Consider the following 17,980-nt stretch of genomic DNA (forward strand, 5'->3'; position numbering starts at 1 on the left):
GTCCGAGAGAGATTTACATAGTGATCAAAACATCAGGCCAAGGTAAGTCTACATGAAACACAGCCCTTATTAAGTGTTTCTAAAATCCTAGATGGGAAAAATGAATGGAGGAAAAACATTTGGAACCATTTCCCTGTTTGACTGCTAGGTTTTATGGGAATTATGACGTGTCCACTGTGGTGCTCTATACTACAGGCTTTCACTCAGTGGACTAACAGTCTTATGGCAAAACACTCAGAAGACCTGGTTTCCATTCCCAGTCGGCCCACACGCCTCGTATATTTGAATAGATCATGTTCGAGTCAGTTCTAGATATATTGAAATAACTAACCTTGTCTTCTGGGCAGAAGGGTCGTATAGAATACACTGATGTCATAGGAGGGTGACGGAACAGATCTCTGTTACCATGGCAAGGCAGCATTCTCTGAACAACAACAAACAACAGCAATACTATCGTCATCAACCAGTCAGTACCAAGACAAAGATCTCTTTATGCCTGAGAGATCAATGGCTCTGTCTAGGTGGTCGTCTGTGATCCCCTGTGTGTGTGTGGCTTGTCATTGTTTGAGTGTTGATCTGTGATGTGAATGTGGCAGCAGAAGAACACAGTTGTAGTGTGTTCTGTGTTGTGCATCACATTGTACTTGTAGACTTGACAAATAGTAGCAAAAGGTGAATGTTGAACTTTTGTTGCACACATCCAGTAACAAGGATGACATATTTACACTTTTAAAAAGTTTGACTGCAGAATTTATTACCAATGTTGATGCAATGACGCTGTTGACCGATTGAGATGTAAGAGGCATACAAAAGAATTCCAGTCATCTCATCAAAGGGGTGATGGGGGTTAAAAAGGGGTGGATGATGGGGGTTAAAAAGGGGTGGATGATGGGGGTTAAAAAGGGGTGGATGATGGGGGTTAAAAAGGAGTGGGATATGGGGGTTAAAGGGGTGGATGATGGGGGTTAAAGGGGTGGGATATGGGGGTTAAAGGGTTGGATGATGGGGGTTAAAGGGGTGGGATATGGGGGTTAAAGGGGTGGGATATGGGGGTTAAAGGGGTGATGGGGTTAAAGGGTGGATGATGGGGTTAAAGGGGTGGATGATGGGGTTAAAGGGGTGGATGATGGGGGTTAAAGGGGTGGATGATGGGGGTTAAAGGGGTGGATGATGGGGGTTAAAGGGGTGGATGATGGGGGTTAAAGGGGTGGATGATGGGGGTTAAAGGGGTGGGATGATGGGGGTTAAAGGGGTGGATGATGGGGGTTAAAGGGGTGGGATGATGGGGGTTAAAGGGGTGGATGATGGGGGTTAAAGGGGTGGATGATGGGGGTTAAAGGGGTGGATGATGGGGGTTAAAGGGGTGGATGATGGGGGTAAGCGCCGTACCTGGAACTCCCCGGAGAGACCCCCTCTAAACCCCCAGGGCTCTGGGTCGTCAGTCATCACCTGGGCTGAGGGCCTACTCTGCCCCCCTGTGGACACAAACAATATTACACGTAAATGATACATCAACCTGTATGCTTATTGCCTACTGCATACAGCTCCTTGTGCCACACCATACAACAACGCACCGACCTACACAACAACATACTGACCTACACAACAACGCACCGACCTACACAACAACGCACCGACCTACACAACAACGCACCGACCTACACAACAACGCACCGACCTACACAACAACGCACCGACCTACACAACAACATACTGACCTATATGGGTCTCCCCCCCCCCCCCTCACCCGTTGTACTTAATTGTTTGGCGGCGCCGCTTCATGCGTCTCACGCACACACTACCCCCCCCAGCCCCTGTTGTACCCAATTGTTTGACGTAGGCGCGGGCCAGGGTGACACCACTCTTGATGTCACAGATGTAGTTGTAGAGGTCGTAGAGGATGCTCCGGTTGGGGGCGTTGGACAGGCGGTTAAACATGGTAAACACAGCAACACACATCACGTCAAAACACTTCGCCCTGGAACGCCACTCTGCTGTCTGTAGAGAGGGAGAGAGGAGGCCGAGAGATACATAGAGTCAGAGAGAGATACAGAGAGAGGGAGATACATAGAGACAGAGAGAGGGAGATACATAGAGAGAGAGAGATACATAGAGAGAGAGAGAGAGATACATAGAGACAAAGAGGGAGATACATAGAGACAGAGAGAGAGATACATACAGAGAGAGAGATACATAGAGACAGAGAGAGATACATAGAGACATAGAGAGAGATACATAGAGACAGAGAGAGAGATACATAGAGACAGAGCGAGAGATACATAGAGACAGAGAGAGAGATACATAGAGACAGAGAGAGGGAGATACATAGAGACAGAGAGAGGGAGATACATAGAGACAGAGAGAGAGATACATAGAGAGAGAGATACATAGAGACAGAGAGAGAGATACATAGAGACAGAGAGAGAGATACATAGAGACAGAGAGAGAGATACATAGAGACAGAGAGAGGGAGATACATAGAGACAGAGAGAGGGAGATACATAGAGACAGAGAGAGGGAGATACATAGAGACAGAGAGAGGGAGATACATAGAGACAGAGAGAGGGAGATACATAGAGACAGAGAGAGGGAGATACATAGAGACAGAGAGAGGGAGATACATAGAGACAGAGAGAGGGAGATACATAGAGACAGAGAGAGGGAGATACATAGAGACAGAGAGAGGGAGATACATAGAGACAGAGAGAGGGAGATACATAGAGACAGAGAGAGGGAGATACATAGAGACAGAGAGAGGGAGATACATAGAGACAGAGAGAGGGAGATACATAGAGACAGAGAGAGGGAGATACATAGAGACAGAGAGAGGGAGATACATAGAGACAGAGAGAGGAGATACATAGAGACAGAGAGAGAGATACATAGAGACAGAAAGAGGGAGATACATAGAGAGAGAGAGGGATACATAGAGAGAGAGATACATAGAGACAGAGAGAGGGAGATACATAGAGACAGAGAGAGGGAGATACATAGAGACAGAGAGAGGGAGATACATAGACAGAGAGAGGGAGATACATAGACAGAGAGAGGGAGATACATAGAGACAGAGAGAGGGATATACATAGAGACAGAGATACACAGAGACAGAGAGAGAGATACATAGAGACAGAGAGAGAGAGATACATAGAGACAGAGAGGGAGATACATAGAGACAGAGAGGGAGATACATAGAGACAGAGAGAGGGATATACATAGAGACAGAGAGAGGGATATACATAGAGACAGAGAGAGAGATATACATAGAGACAGAGATACACATAGAGACAGAGAGAGAGATACATAGAGAGAGATACATAGAGACAGAGAGAGAGAGATACATAGAGACAGAGAGAGAGAGATACATAGAGACAGAGAGAGAGATACATAGAGACAGAGAGAGAGATACATAGACAGAGAGAGAGATACATAGACAGAGAGAGAGATACATAGACAGAGAGAGAGATACATAGACAGAGAGAGAGATACATAGACAGAGAGAGAGATACATAGACAGAGAGAGAGATACATAGAGACAGAGAGAGAGATACATAGAAACAGAGAGAGAGATACATAGAAACAGAGAGAGAGATACATAGAGACAGAGAGAGAGATACATAGAGACAGAGAGAGAGATACATAGAGACAGAGAGAGGGAGTTAGTGAGAAAGAGAGAGTGTGTATGTGTGTGTGTGTTAGAGAGTGTGTATGTGTGTTAGAGTGTGTGTGTGTTAGAGAGTGTGTGTGTTAGAGAGTGTGTGTGTGTTAGAGTGTATGTGTGTTAGAGAGTGTGTGTGTGTTAGAGAGTGTGTGTGTGTTAGAGAGTGTGTATGTGTGTTAGAGAGTGTGTGTGTGTTAGAGAGTGTGTGTGTTAGAGAGTGTGTGTGTTAGAGAGTGTGTGTGTGTTAGAGTGTATGTGTGTTAGAGAGTGTGTGTGTGTTAGAGTGTATGTGTGTTAGAGAGTGTATGTGTGTTAGAGAGTGTTGAGAGAGTGTGTGTGTGTTAGAGAGTGTGTGTGTGTTAGAGAGTGTGTGTGTGTTAGAGTGTGTGTGTGTTAGAGAGTGTGTGTGTTAGAGAGTGTGTATGTGTTAGAGAGTGTGTATGTGTTAGAGAGTGTGTGTGTGTTAGAGAGTGTGTGTGTGTTAGAGAGTGTGTGTGTTAGAGAGTGTGTATGTGTTAGAGAGTGTGTGTGTGTTAGAGTGTATGTGTGTTAGAGAGTGTATGTGTGTTAGAGAGTGTGTGTGTGTTAGAGAGTGTGTGTGTGTTAGAGAGTGTGTGTGTGTTAGAGAGTGTGTGTGTGTTAGAGAGTGTGTGTGTGTTAGAGAGTGTGTGTGTTAGAGAGTGTGTATGTGTTAGAGAGTGTGTGTGTGTTAGAGAGTGTGTGTGTGTTAGAGAGTGTGTGTGTGTTAGTGTGTGTGTTAGAGAGTGTGTATGTGTTAGAGAGTGTGTGTGTGTTAGAGAGTGTGTGTGTGTTAGAGAGTGTGTGTGTGTTAGAGAGTGTGTATGTGTTAGAGAGTGTGTGTGTGTTAGTGTGTGTGTTAGAGAGTGTGTGTGTGTTAGAGAGTGTGTGTGTGTTAGAGAGTGTGTGTGTTAGAGAGTGTGTGTGTGTTAGAGAGTGTGTATGTGTGAGAGTGTGTATGTGTGTTAGAGTGTGTGTGTGTTAGAGAGTGTGTATGTGTGAGAGTTGTCCATGTAAGTTCTTACAATTTCCACATCAATAAAGATCCTTATATTATTACATTGATTGATTGAGTCCCACTCAGTATTTGTCTCTATATCCCACACTGCCTCTGAGTCCCTTCAGCCAGTCCAGTCCCAACACACACACTCCTCACCATCTCAGTCCCAACACACACACACTCCTCACCATCTCAGTCCCAACACACACACACTCCTCACCATCTCAGTCCCAGCACACACACACTCCTCACCATCTCAGTCCCAGCACACACACACACTCCTCACCATCTCAGTCCCAACACACACACACTCCTCACCATCTCAGTCCCAACACACACACACTCCTCACCATCTCAGTCCCAACACACACACACTCCTCACCATCTCAGTCCCAGCACACACACACTCCTCACCATCTCAGTCCCAGCACACACACACACTCCTCACCATCTCAGTCCCAACACACACACACTCCTCACCATCTCAGTCCCAACACACACACACTCCTCACCATCTCAGTCCCAACACACACACACTCCTCACCATCTCAGTCCCAGCACACACACACTCCTCACCATCTCAGTCCCAACACACACACACTCCTCACCATCTCAGTCCCAACACACACACACTCCTCACCATCTCAGTCCCAACACACACACACTCCTCACCATCTCAGTCCCAGCACACACACACTCCTCACCATCTCAGTCCCAACACACACACACTCCTCACCATCTCAGTCCCAGCACACACACACTCCTCAACATCTCAGTCCCAGCACACACACACTCCTCACCATCTCAGTCCCAGCACACACACACTCCTCACCATCTCAGTCCCAACACACACACACTCCTCACCATCTCAGTCCCAGCACACACACACTCCTCACCATCTCAGTCCCAACACACACACACTCCTCACCATCTCAGTCCCAGCACACACACACTCCTCACCATCTCAGTCCCAGCACACACACACTCCTCACCATCTCAGTCCCAGCACACACACACTCCTCACCATCTCAGTCCCAACACACACACACTCCTCACCATCTCAGTCCCAACACACACACACTCCTCACCATCTCAGTCCCAACACACACACACTCCTCACCATCTCAGTCCCAACACACACACACACTCCTCACCATCTCAGTCCCAGCACACACACACTCCTCACCATCTCAGTCCCAACACACACACACTCCTCACCATCTCAGTCCCAGCACACACACACTCCTCACCATCTCAGTCCCAACACACACACACTCCTCACCATCTCAGTCCCAGCACACACACACTCCTCACCATCTCAGTCCCAGCACACACACACTCCTCACCATCTCAGTCCCAACACACACACACTCCTCACCATCTCAGTCCCAGCACACACACACTCCTCACCATCTCAGTCCCAGCACACACACACTCCTCACCATCTCAGTCCCAACACACACACACACTCCTCACCATCTCAGTCCCAACACACACACACTCCTCACCATCTCAGTCCCAACACACACACACTCCTCACCATCTCAGTCCCAACACACACACACACTCCTCACCATCTCAGTCCCAACACACACACACTCCTCACCATCTCAGTCCCAACACACACACACTCCTCACCATCTCAGTCCCAACACACACACACTCCTCACCATCTCAGTCCCAACACACACACACTCCTCACCATCTCAGTCCCAACACACACACTCCTCACCATCTGTCCCAACACACACACACTCCTCACCATCTCTGTCCCAACACACACACACTCCTCACCATCTCAGTCCCAACAGACACACACACTCCTCACCATCTCAGTCCCAACACACACACACACTCCTCACCATCTCAGTCCCAACACACACACACACTCCTCACCATCTCAGTCCCAACACACACACACTCCTCACCATCTCAGTCCCAACACACACACACTCCTCACCATCTCAGTCCCAACACACACACACTCCTCACCATCTCAGTCCCAACACACACACACTCCTCACCATCTCAGTCCCAACACACACACACACTCCTCACCATGTCAGTCCCAACACACACACACTCCTCACCATCTCAGTCCCAACACACACACACACTCCTCACCATCTCAGTCCCAACACACACACACACTACTCACCATCTCAGTCTCTGCATCTCCCACTGCTTCTCTGTGTGCTTTCAGCCAGTCCAGTTCCGTCAGCATGGTTCTAGCAGTAGAACCGTGTTCATACGGCAGGTAGAACAGTTCTGAGAGGAGCTGGAGATCGTCCAGGGTCAGGGGTTCTGCAGTGAACAGGGGGTTGTCCCCAGAACCTGGCACGTACACGGGGTCTCCAACGTCAGTCTGCATGGGCTCCTCGTCAGAGGACTCTTTCTTCAGGTGGGTGGGGTTCAGAGGTCGAGGGCCTGAGGTGAAGACGACAGCCAGAGAGTTAATTCATCTGTTTTATCTCTTCACAATGAGTAGATGTATGGTAATATTGTCATAGTGTTACTGCTATAGTACTCAGTCTTATTCTATATGGTCTCTACAGGGTTCTGTATGGTAGTATTGTCATGGTGTTAAAAAAAAAAAAAAAAGTGGATCTGGAATCACGGTCCTCATGGAGACGAGGATGTGTTGTGTTTGTGTCGTTTTCATGTGTTTGCCCACGAGGGTATAAATAAAGTTGTATTGAATTGAATGTTGAAGCTGCCCTCTTGGTTGGTCATCTTTCCCCTCTGTACCTCCAGGCTGGTCCGTGCTGAGGAACTCCTGTAGCCAGTCAGTCAGGGCCAGGGTGAGGGCTCTCTTGGGGCTGTAGCAGGGGTCTGAGCCTGCCTCATCATCACCACCACCTGCTGGGGCGATGACGTAGTTTAGGTTTAGTTTAACTCATTGGCCTTGTGGTTCATCCTAAGATTGGAAGGTTGGGGGTTCGATCCCCCAGGTTGAGTCAGACCAAAAACTAAAAAAGGGTGCCGATGCCTCTCTGCATGGCACTCAGGGGATGGATTGGGGGCGAGGCCTCTCTGCATGGCACTCAGGGGATGGATTGGGGGCGAGGCCTCTCTGCATGGCACTCAGGGGATGGATTGGGGGCGAGGCCTCTCTGCATGGCACTCAGGGGATGGATTGGGGGCGAGGCCTCTCTGCATGGCACTCAGGGGATGGATTGGGGGCGAGGCCTCTCTGCATGGCACTCAGGGGATGGATTGGGGGCGAGGCCTCTCTGCATGGCACTCAGGGGATGGATTGGGGGCGAGGCCTCTCTGCATAGCACTCAGGGGATGGATTGGGGGCGAGGCCTCTCTGCATGGCACTCAGGGGATGAATTGGGGGCGAGGCCTCTCTGCATGGCACTCAGGGGATGGATTGGGGGCGAGGCCTCTCTGCATGGCACTCAGGGGATGGATTGGGGGCGAGGCCTCTCTACATGGCACTCAGGGGATGGATTGGGGGCGAGGCCTCTCTGCATGGCACTCAGGGGATGGATTGGGGGCGAGGCCTCTCTGCATAGCACTCAGGGGATGGATTGGGGGCGAGGCCTCTCTGCATGGCACTCAGGGGATGAATTGGGGGCGAGGTCTCTCTGCATAGCACTCAGGGGATGGATTGGGGGCGAGGCCTCTCTGCATGGCACTCAGGGGATGGATTGGGGGCGAGGCCTCTCTGCATAGCACTCAGGGGATGGATTGGGGGCGAGGCCTCTCTGCATGGCACTCAGGGGATGAATTGGGGGCGAGGCCTCTCTGCATGGCACTCAGGGGATGGATTGGGGGCGAGGCCTCTCTGCATGGCACTCAGGGGATGGATTGGGGGCGAGGCCTCTCTGCATGGCACTCAGGGGATGGATTGGGGGCGAGGCCTCTCTGCATAGCACTCAGGGGATGGATTGGGGGCGAGGCCTCTCTGCATGGCACTCAGGGGATGAATTGGGGGCGAGGCCTCTCTGCATGGCACTCAGGGGATGGATTGGGGGCGAGGCCTCTCTGCATGGCACTCAGGGGATGGATTGGGGGCGAGGCCTCTCTACATGGCACTCAGGGGATGGATTGGGGGCGAGGCCTCTCTGCATGGCACTCAGGGGATGGATTGGGGGCGAGGCCTCTCTGCATAGCACTCAGGGGATGGATTGGGGGCGAGGCCTCTCTGCATGGCACTCAGGGGATGAATTGGGGGCGAGGTCTCTCTGCATAGCACTCAGGGGATGGATTGGGGGCGAGGCCTCTCTGCATGGCACTCAGGGGATGGATTGGGGAAGAGGCCTCTCTGCATGGCACTCAGGGGATGGATTGGGGGCGAGGCCTCTCTGCATGGCACTCAGGGGATGGATTGGGGGCTAGGCCTCTCTGCATGGCACTCAGGGGATGGATTGGGGGCGAGGCCTCTCTGCATGGCACTCAGGGGATGGATTGGGGGCGAGGCCTCTCTGCATGGCACTCAGGGGATGGATTGGGGGCGAGGCCTCTCTGCATGGCACTCAGGGGATGGATTGGGGGCGAGGCCTCTCTGCATGGCACTCAGGGGATGGATTGGGGGCGAGGCCTCTCTGCATGGCACTCAGGGGATGGATTGGGGGGCGAGGCCCTGCAATAGACTAGCGTCCTGTCCAGGGGTTACTTGTACATCAAGCTGCCTCACATAAGACATTGAAAGGAGTGTAAAACAGTAACACCTCATAGATACTCACTCATCTCCACGTCTCTCTGTCCTCCTCCTCTTCCTCCTTCAGACCGGCACCACGTCGCCAGGGTGTGGATCGCCACGAAGTTAGGGTGGTACTCACAGTTAGGGTTGGTCAGCACCCCTCTCAGCTTGGGGATCAGGTCTGTGGGACGATCCTAAGAAGAGGAATTTGGGGGGGGGGGGTGGGGGGGAGAAGAGGACCACAGTAGTGGAGGAGAAAAAACTTCTCTATTACTCTACATCTACTATTAACATATTCCCCGTCTACCACTGCTTCCAGAACACTGCTTCCAGAACACTGCTTCCAGAACACTGCTTCCAGAACACTGCTTCCAGAACACTGCTTCTAGAACACTGCTTCTAGAACACTGCTTCCAGAACACTGCTTCCAGAACACTGCTTCCAGAACACTGCTTCCAGAACACTGCTTCTAGAACACTGCTTCCAGAACACTGCTTCTAGAACACTGCTTCCAGAACACTGTTTCTAGAACACTGCTTCTAGAACACTGCTTCCAGAACACTGCTTCTAGAACACTGCTTCTAGAACACTGCTTCCAGAACACTGCTTCCAGAACACTGCTTCCAGAACACTGCTTCTAGAACACTGCTTCCAGAACACTGTTTCTAGAACACTGCTTCTAGAACACTGCTTCCAGAACACTGCTTCTAGAACACTGCTTCTAGAACACTGCTTCCAGAACACTGCTTCTAGAACACTGCTTCCAGAACACTGCTTCTAGAACACTGCTTCCAGAACACTGCTTCCAGAACACTGCTTCCAGAACACTGCTTCCAGAACACTGCTTCCAGAACACTGCTTCCAGAACACTGCTTCTAGAACACTGCTTCCAGAACACTGCTTCTAGAACACTGTTTCTAGAACACTGCTTCCAGAACACTGCTTACAGAACACTGCTTATAGTGCAATAGTAGTGCATTATATAGGCAATAGTGGTTGAATAGACAATTAATAATTATCATAAACCTTCCACAATAGAAGGTGAATAGAAAAGTCTATTAATAATAGACACCTGGTATGGTCTCATCCCCTGGGGTCATAGTATTAATAATAGACACCTTGTATGGTCTCATCCTCTGGGGTCACAGTATTAATAATAGACACCTGGTATGGTCTCATCCCCTGGGGTCACAGTATTAATAACAGACACCTTGTATGGTCTCATCCCCTGGGGTCATAGTTTAATAATAGACACCTTGTATGGTCTCATCCCCTGGGGTCATAATATTAATAGACACCTTGTATGGTCTCATCCCCTGGGGTCACAGTATTAATAACAGACACCTTGTATGGTCTCATCCCCTGGGGTCATAGTTTAATAATAGACACCTTGTATGGTCTCATCCCCTGGGGTCATAATATTAATAGACACCTTGTATGGTCTCATCCCCTGGGGTCACAGTATTAATAACAGACACCTTGTATGGTCTCATCCTCTGGGGTCACAGTATTAATAACAGACACCTTGTATGGTCCCATCCCCTGGGGTCATAGTTTAATAATAGACACCTTGTATGGTCCCATGAAGATTCTCTGGGGGTCGTAGTCATTGGCGTGGATGTTGTCCCAGATAACCGGCGCCCTCTTCAGGACGGAGGACACCTCTACAATGGACTCTACCGTGATGTGGTGCGACACCACCTTAGGACCTGCAGGACAGGATAGCATAGAGTGGGTTAGATTGGATGCCTGATAGTCTTAACACTGCGCTTTGTAATGTCCTTAAAACTCACTCATCCTAGGAAACATTAGGAGCTAAATTAGGAAACAGAACATAGTTGGTGGGAAACAAAAGGAAGGAAAGGGACTTCCTGTCTGCTCTCACCTGTCCAGAGAACATCAATCCCAGGTAGGAGGTTCTCTCCCACAGTGTGAAGGTAGGCCGACTGGGAGACGTTAGGAGTGCAGAATGCTGCACAGTAATCTGAAACAAACCACAACACACACAGACATTCTAGTCCTTGACGACACTTGCAAAAAGCAGCAAACAGGGTGTGTCCAATATGGCTGCCAGCAACCAACATGTAATGGAACACTGCTTTTAATTACAATGACCTTCTCACGGTGCGGTTGTCTGACATTGGAATGTTGATATGGAATTGGAATGTCCATTCTAGATCCTTCTGATTCTATTTCTATGGGTCTGACTGACCATTCGTCCATTCTAGATCCTTCGGATTATATTTCTATGGGTCTGACTGACCATTCGTCCATTCTAGATCATTCTGATTCTGTGGTGATGGTCTGACCTCACCTGTGGGGCAGAAGAGGAAGGTGTCAGGCTGTCCCAGGTGTGTGAACACCTCGTTGGTGACAGCTACCTGGGCGTGGGCGAACGAGCTGAATGCCTGCTTGTCCGCCGGACACATCTCTGTCTCGATGTCGTCAAAGAGGAGGGAGAAGGAACTGCAGCCAAACCCACTCACCTGGAAGAGGAGGGGAGGAGAAATCAGCTTTTCTCTCTAAACATAGTTCTAATACCCCCACTTGGTCCAGTTCTAGGTTACCATGGTTCTAGAACATCACCTGGTCCAGTTCTAGGTTACCATGGTTCTGGAACATCACCTGGTCCAGTTCTAGGTTACCATGGTTCTGGAACATCACCTGGTCCAGTTCCAGGTTACCATGGTTCTAGAACATCACCTGGTCCAGTTCTAGGTTACCATGGTTCTAGAACATCACCTGGTCCAGTTCTAGGTTACCATGGTTCTAGAACATCACCTGGTCCAGTTCTAGGTTACCATGGTTCTGGAACATCACCTGGTCCAGTTCTATGTTACCATGGTTCTAGAACATCACCTGGTCCAGTTTCCTCTTCAGGGTGGCAACCTCTTTGGGGTTGGAGAATGTGATGTCCAGTCCAGGGGAAATGGCGTAGATGAAGTCCACTCCGTTCTTCTTCGCTGCAGTTATCAGAGCAACCAGTTTCTCTGGAACAGAAGATTAAGATTCACCCCAAATGGCACCCTATTCCCTTTATAGTGCACTACTTTTGACCAGGTCAAAGGTTGTGCATTATATATCCTGTATAGATTAGGGAAGAGGGTGCCACGTCAAAGTAAAATACCATTTTAACTTCACTTAACCAGGTAAATGGATTGACAAGAACACATTTTAATTGTCCATGTCTCAAAATGACGACCTAAAGACGTGCACCATCTACTTCTACTATCTGAGGGAAATGGTGTCATTCGAGACAGAGGCTTTCACAACAATGCGATAGTTGCTAAGTAGATCAATTAAATCAAAGTAGATCAAAAGGTAAATGGGAGTGGATCAGGTCAAAGTGAGGGCATCAACGATGATCTGACATGACAACATATCAACAGTATGGAGCTGCATCTCCTAGGCAACGCCACAACAACAACAACACACATCACAATCACTATGTCTCTTATCTGAACTAAGGGTGGGGTGTAACTAGATGGTACTGATAGGCCACAGGGGTCAGGGGTTTGCAACGCTGTGTGTGTGTGTGTGTGTGTGTGTGTGTGTGACGCTGTGTCCTCCTAACCTGCCTCCTCAGGTGAGTATAGGTCCCTCCAGTACATTCTGTGTTTGTAGTCATCTTTAGGGGCGTAGAGGTACGTGTTCAGACCCCACTTCTTCTCCCTACACAAACAAACACACTGAGACACTTATGCTCTCTACAAACACACTGTATGAGACACTTCTGGAAAAGCAACAACTTCCTGTAGGGGCTGGATCGGTGAAAGCAAGAACTCCCTGTAAGGGCTGGATCGGTGAAAGGAACAACTTCCTGTAAGGGCTGGATCGGTGAAAGGAACAACTTCCTGTAAGGGCTGGATCGGTGAAAGGAACAACTTCCTGTAAGGGCTGGATCGGTGAAAGGAACAACTTCCTGTAAGGGCTGGATCGGTGAAAGGAACAACTTCCTGTAAGGACTGGATCGGTGAAAAGAACAACTTCCTGTAAGGACTGGATCGGTGAAAGGAACAACTTCCTGTAAGGACTGGATCAGTGAAAGGAACAAGGTGGATAATAAGTTCCCTGTGAAGAAGAGGGAGAGAAAGAGGATGATGAAGAGGGAGAGAAAGAGAAAGTGTATGATGAAGAGGGAGAGAAAGAGTGTGATGAAGAGGGAGAGAAAGAGTATGATGAAGAGGGAGAGAAAGAGGATGATGAAGAGGGAGAGAAAGAGTATGGGTGAGTGTGTGTTTAGAAATGGTTTACTACCTTTGGAAAAGCTCAGTCCTCTGTTCCATAGTCCATGGTCGCCCGTAAAAGCCTGAGTGAAGCAAAGGTCATAAACGTTTACAGTTGTCAGGCATAATGTGGCGCACAGGACAAAGCTGTCATCAAGGCAACGGGTGGCTGCTTTGAAGAATATAAAATAGATTTTCATTTGTTGAACACTTTTTTGCTTACTACATGATTCCATACGTGTTATTTCATAGTTTTGATGTCTTCACTGTTATTCTACAACGTAGAGAATAGTAAAAAATAAAGAAAAACCCTGGAATGAGGAGGTGTGTCCAAACGTTTGACTGGTACTGTATATATATCAGGGATGGGTAACTCCGGTCCTCCAGAGCCTGATTGGTGTCACTCTTTTTGCCCCAGCTAACACACCTGACTCCAATGATCAACTAATGGTCGTCTTCAGTTTAGAAAGCAATGAGCTTAAATCAGCTGTGTTTGCTAGAGATAGGGGGAAAGGGACACCCCTCCACCCCTCAGGACTGGAGTTTCCCATCCCTGATATAAAAAAAGAAACGTCCCCTTTTCAGGACCCTGTCTTTCAAAGATAATTCGTAAAAATCCAAATAACTTCACAGATCTTCATTGTAAAGAGTTTAAACACTGTTTCCCATGCTTGTTCAATGACCCATAATCAATTCATGAACATGCACCTGTGGAACGGTTGTTAAGACACTAACAGCTTATAGACGGTAGGCAATTAAGGTCACAGTTATGAAAACTTAGGACACTAAAGAGTCCTTTCTACTGACTCTGAAAAACACCAAAAGAAAGATGCCCAGGGTCCCTGCTCACCTGCGTGAACATGCCTTAGGCATGCTGCAAGGAGGCATGAGGACTGCAGATGTGGCCAGTGAGACAGGATTGGCAGCTGATCATCCTCGCAGTGGCAGACCACGTGTAACAACACCTGCACAGGATCGGTACATCCGAACATCACACCTGCTGCACAGGTACAGGATGGCAACAACAACTGCCCAAGTTACACCAGGAACGCACAATCCCTCCATCAGTGCTCAGACTGTCCTCAATAGGCTGAGAGAGGCTGGACTGAGGGCTTGTAGGCCTGTTTGTAAGGCAGTTCCTCACCAGACATCACCGGCAACAACGTCGCCTATGGGCACAAACCCACCGTCGCTGGACCAGACAGGACTGGCTCAAAGTGCTCTTCACTGACGAGTTGCGGTTTTGTCTCACCAGATGTGATGGTCGGATTTGCGTTTATTGTTGAAGGAATGAGCATTACACCGAGGCCTGTACTCTGGAGCGGGATCGATTTGGATGTGGAGGGTCCGTCATGGTCTGGGGCGGTGTGTCACAGCATCATCAAACTGAGCTTGTTGTCATTGCAGGCAATCTCAACGCTGTGCATGATAGGGAAGACATCCTCCTCCCTCATGTGGTACCCTTCCTGCAGGCTCATCCTGACATGACCCTCCAGCATGACAATGCCACCAGCCATTCTGCTCGTTCTGTGCGTGATTTACTGAAAGACAGGAATGTCAGTGTTCTGCCATGGCCAGCGAAGAGCCCAGATCGCAATCCCATTGAGCACGTCTGGGACCTGTTGGATCGGAGGGTGAGGGCTAGGGCCATTCCCCCCAGAAATATCCGGGAACTTGCAGGTGCCTTGGTGGAAGAGTGGGGTAACATCTCACAGCAAGAACCGGAAAATCTGGTGCAGCCCATGAGGAGGAGATGCACTGCAGTATTTAATGCAGCTAGTGGCCACACCAGATACTGACTGTTACTTTTGATTTTGACCCCCTCTTTGTTCAGGGACACATTATTCCATTTCTGTTAGTCACATGTCTGTGGAACTTGTTCAGTTTATGTCTCAGTTGTTGAACCTTATGTTCATACAAATATTTACACGTTTAGTTTGCTGAAAATAAACACAGTTGACAGAGAGGACGTTTCTTTCTTTGCTGCGTTTACAATTTCCTCATAGAACTAGAATGTACTCATAGAACTAGAATGTACTCATAGAACTAGAATGTACTCATAGAACTAAAATGTACTCAGATAATGCAAGTCTTCATAGAACTAGAATGTCCTCATGGAATTTTAATGTCTTTATACAATTACAATGTCTTAATAGAACTAAAATGCCCTCCTAGAATTAGAAAATAAACGCAGTTGACAGTGAGAGGACGTTTCTTTTTTTTCTGCTGAGTTTAATATGGTGTATATAAAAATATACCATATTATAATCTGACACATGCACTGAAATATGTGGCGTAATGTAACTACATTGAATCAAAACAGACACTATTTGTAGCCTTTCCTACAGCACGCTATTTGATTGACATCTTACAGTAGGTAGACCATTTGACGTGATGACGAGTAGAACTCTCACCTTCCACCACACCACTGATGAACCTGCAGGTCTTCCCTGTCGCCTTGGAAGCGCTCGGCTTCGGCATGGTTTTCTCCAAGTTCTAGGTAGTTTCGATTTGTGTACCTGTCCCGGAGATGATTTGATCTGGCGTTAGATGAAGCCTTTAGTAGCACATCGAGCTATAGGTAAAGTTACTCAATGACAATCGATCACTCAAAATGGCCTAGCTGTGTTTGTGTCAACCACGTAGCTCTGCATGGGATTTTATTAGAATGATAGTTGAGTTCCTTATTGCTCTCTAGTGCGCAGACTCAGTAGCTCGCCAAATAAAGCGATACAAGTTGTATTACACAATTAGACAGTGTAATGCCAATCATAGGACGAATCATAATTAAAAATGAAGAAAATATTGTTTTAGTTAACCATGCGCGTGGATCGACATAGGGCTACTGGTTGGTGCGTGCTTAAAGAGACAGTGTACAATTTCCTTTAAAGGGTCCGCTCTCCATCTTATCAACGTGTCATATAAAAAAGCTGGCATTAGTTCACAAGTCTACTTTAACTTCATTCATCTTCATCTTAAACTAGTCTTGCGTATGATTACCCTGTACCATCCTTTTCAAAGTCAATGTAGTTTTGGAAATGTATAGTGTTTGCAGGTTAATTATTTTCTACATTGTGAGCTTCAAAGCCAAAAGGTGGCTGTTTACTAAAGCAACTCATTTCCACTTTAAGAAGACTGACAGTGTAGAGTTTGAGATATTCCTTCATCTGTCAGTCCATGGATCCATCCAGTCGGGGCAATGGGATGGACACTAGTTCAGGGTGACACAATAATAGTCTTTATTCATTCATAAAGAACATGTTTATAATTGGGGAAATAAAATGACTAAGGGAATCTCAACTTGTTAAACATTGTAACAGACAAGAGTAAAGCAAAGCGTGCAAGTGCAATATTAGTGCAGACAAAGATATTTAAAGAGCCTTCATAAAAAACTACTTTACAATATTATAATCATTTTCCTATGATTCTTTTTCCTTTAAAAATATTTTTACTGCATCAACAAAGTTGTGCTTTCACAGTAAATCAAATGAGTTGATAACAGTGAACCAATACAAGTTAAAACAATATTTAAACATGTTAAAGTATGTGTATAGCTCTGAGGTAAGTCTTGCTAACTTGTTGGCTCAGTTCCAAATAACACCCCTGTTCCCTTCTATAGAGGGCACTGCTTTGGGACCAGAACCCTAAGGTTAGTACCCTCTATAGGGAATAGGGTGACATTTGGGACCTTGTCTCCATCATTCCTTTCTTGGCTCCCTCTCTTCCTCCAGGACTCTGCTACCGCTTCAAGCCTTTCTGTGCCTGCTTCAATAGAGTGTCAAAGTCCAGCTCCTCCTCTTCCCTTTTCGCTGGAGTGGGTTCCTCCTCTTCCCGATTACAATCTGGTGAAACAAACCAGTTCAGTTACCAATATGCTATGATTTCAACCGGTTTACCCTGCAATTACATCTGCGACCCTGGGCATGTGACTTAATAAACTCATGTCATCTATTTCCCAAAAGGGGAAAGCCTTCGTTCGAGAGGCCGATACACATTCTTAATAAACATAGGCGACATTGTGTGGCAGGTAGCCTAGTGGTTAGGAACATAGGGCGCCATTGTGGTGGCAGGTAGCCTAGTGGTTAGGAACGTTGGGCGCCATTGTGTGGCAGGTAGCCTAGTGGTTAGGAACATAGGCGCCATTTGTGTGGCAGGTAGCCTAGTGGTTATAGGAACATAGGGCGCCCATTGTGTGGCAGGTAGCCTAGTGGTTAGGAACATAGGGCGCCATTGTGTGGCAGTAGCCTAGTGGTTAGGAACGTTTGTGGCGCCTATTGTGGTGGGAGGTAGCCTAGTGGTTAGGAACATAGGGCGCCATTGTGTGGCAGGTAGCCTAGTGGTTAGGAACATAGGGCGCCATTGTGTGGCAGGTAGCCTAGTGGTTAGGAACATAGGGCGCCATTGTGTGGCAGGTAGCCTAGTGGTGT

At 47.9% G+C, this 17,980-nt stretch overlaps 1 protein-coding gene across 3 annotated transcripts in view; it reads right to left on the reverse strand.

Annotated features, from left to right (window-relative positions):
• The window catches only part of LOC109877382 (protein O-GlcNAcase-like), an 18,935-nt gene extending 2,535 nt beyond the window's left edge, over window positions 1-16,400 (reverse strand). Inside the window, exons 1-13 of one of the 3 annotated variants that reach the window (XM_031818655.1) lie at window positions 15,968-16,400; window positions 13,585-13,636; window positions 12,902-12,999; window positions 12,187-12,317; window positions 11,642-11,813; window positions 11,213-11,311; window positions 10,897-11,036; window positions 9,371-9,521; window positions 7,425-7,538; window positions 6,835-7,103; window positions 1,824-1,998; window positions 1,390-1,475; window positions 332-424 (exon numbers count right to left, since the gene is read on the reverse strand). In XM_031818655.1, the coding sequence (XP_031674515.1) occupies window positions 332-424; window positions 1,390-1,475; window positions 1,824-1,998; window positions 6,835-7,103; window positions 7,425-7,538; window positions 9,371-9,521; window positions 10,897-11,036; window positions 11,213-11,311; window positions 11,642-11,813; window positions 12,187-12,317; window positions 12,902-12,999; window positions 13,585-13,636; window positions 15,968-16,034 (1,647 nt within the window). In that variant the 5' untranslated portion in view covers window positions 16,035-16,400. Of the gene's footprint in view, window positions 1-331; window positions 425-1,389; window positions 1,476-1,823; window positions 1,999-6,834; window positions 7,104-7,424; window positions 7,539-9,370; window positions 9,522-10,896; window positions 11,037-11,212; window positions 11,312-11,641; window positions 11,814-12,186; window positions 12,318-12,901; window positions 13,399-13,584; window positions 13,637-15,967 lie in introns of all 3 variants that reach the window. The other 2 variants (XM_031818657.1, XM_031818656.1) reach the window with 2 other exon arrangements.
• Window positions 16,401-17,980: the final 1,580 nt, after the last annotated feature.

The sequence above is a fragment of the Oncorhynchus kisutch genome, unplaced genomic scaffold, assembly GCF_002021735.2.
Source record: "Oncorhynchus kisutch isolate 150728-3 unplaced genomic scaffold, Okis_V2 scaffold1539, whole genome shotgun sequence".
Classification (NCBI taxonomy): domain Eukaryota; kingdom Metazoa; phylum Chordata; class Actinopteri; order Salmoniformes; family Salmonidae; genus Oncorhynchus; species Oncorhynchus kisutch.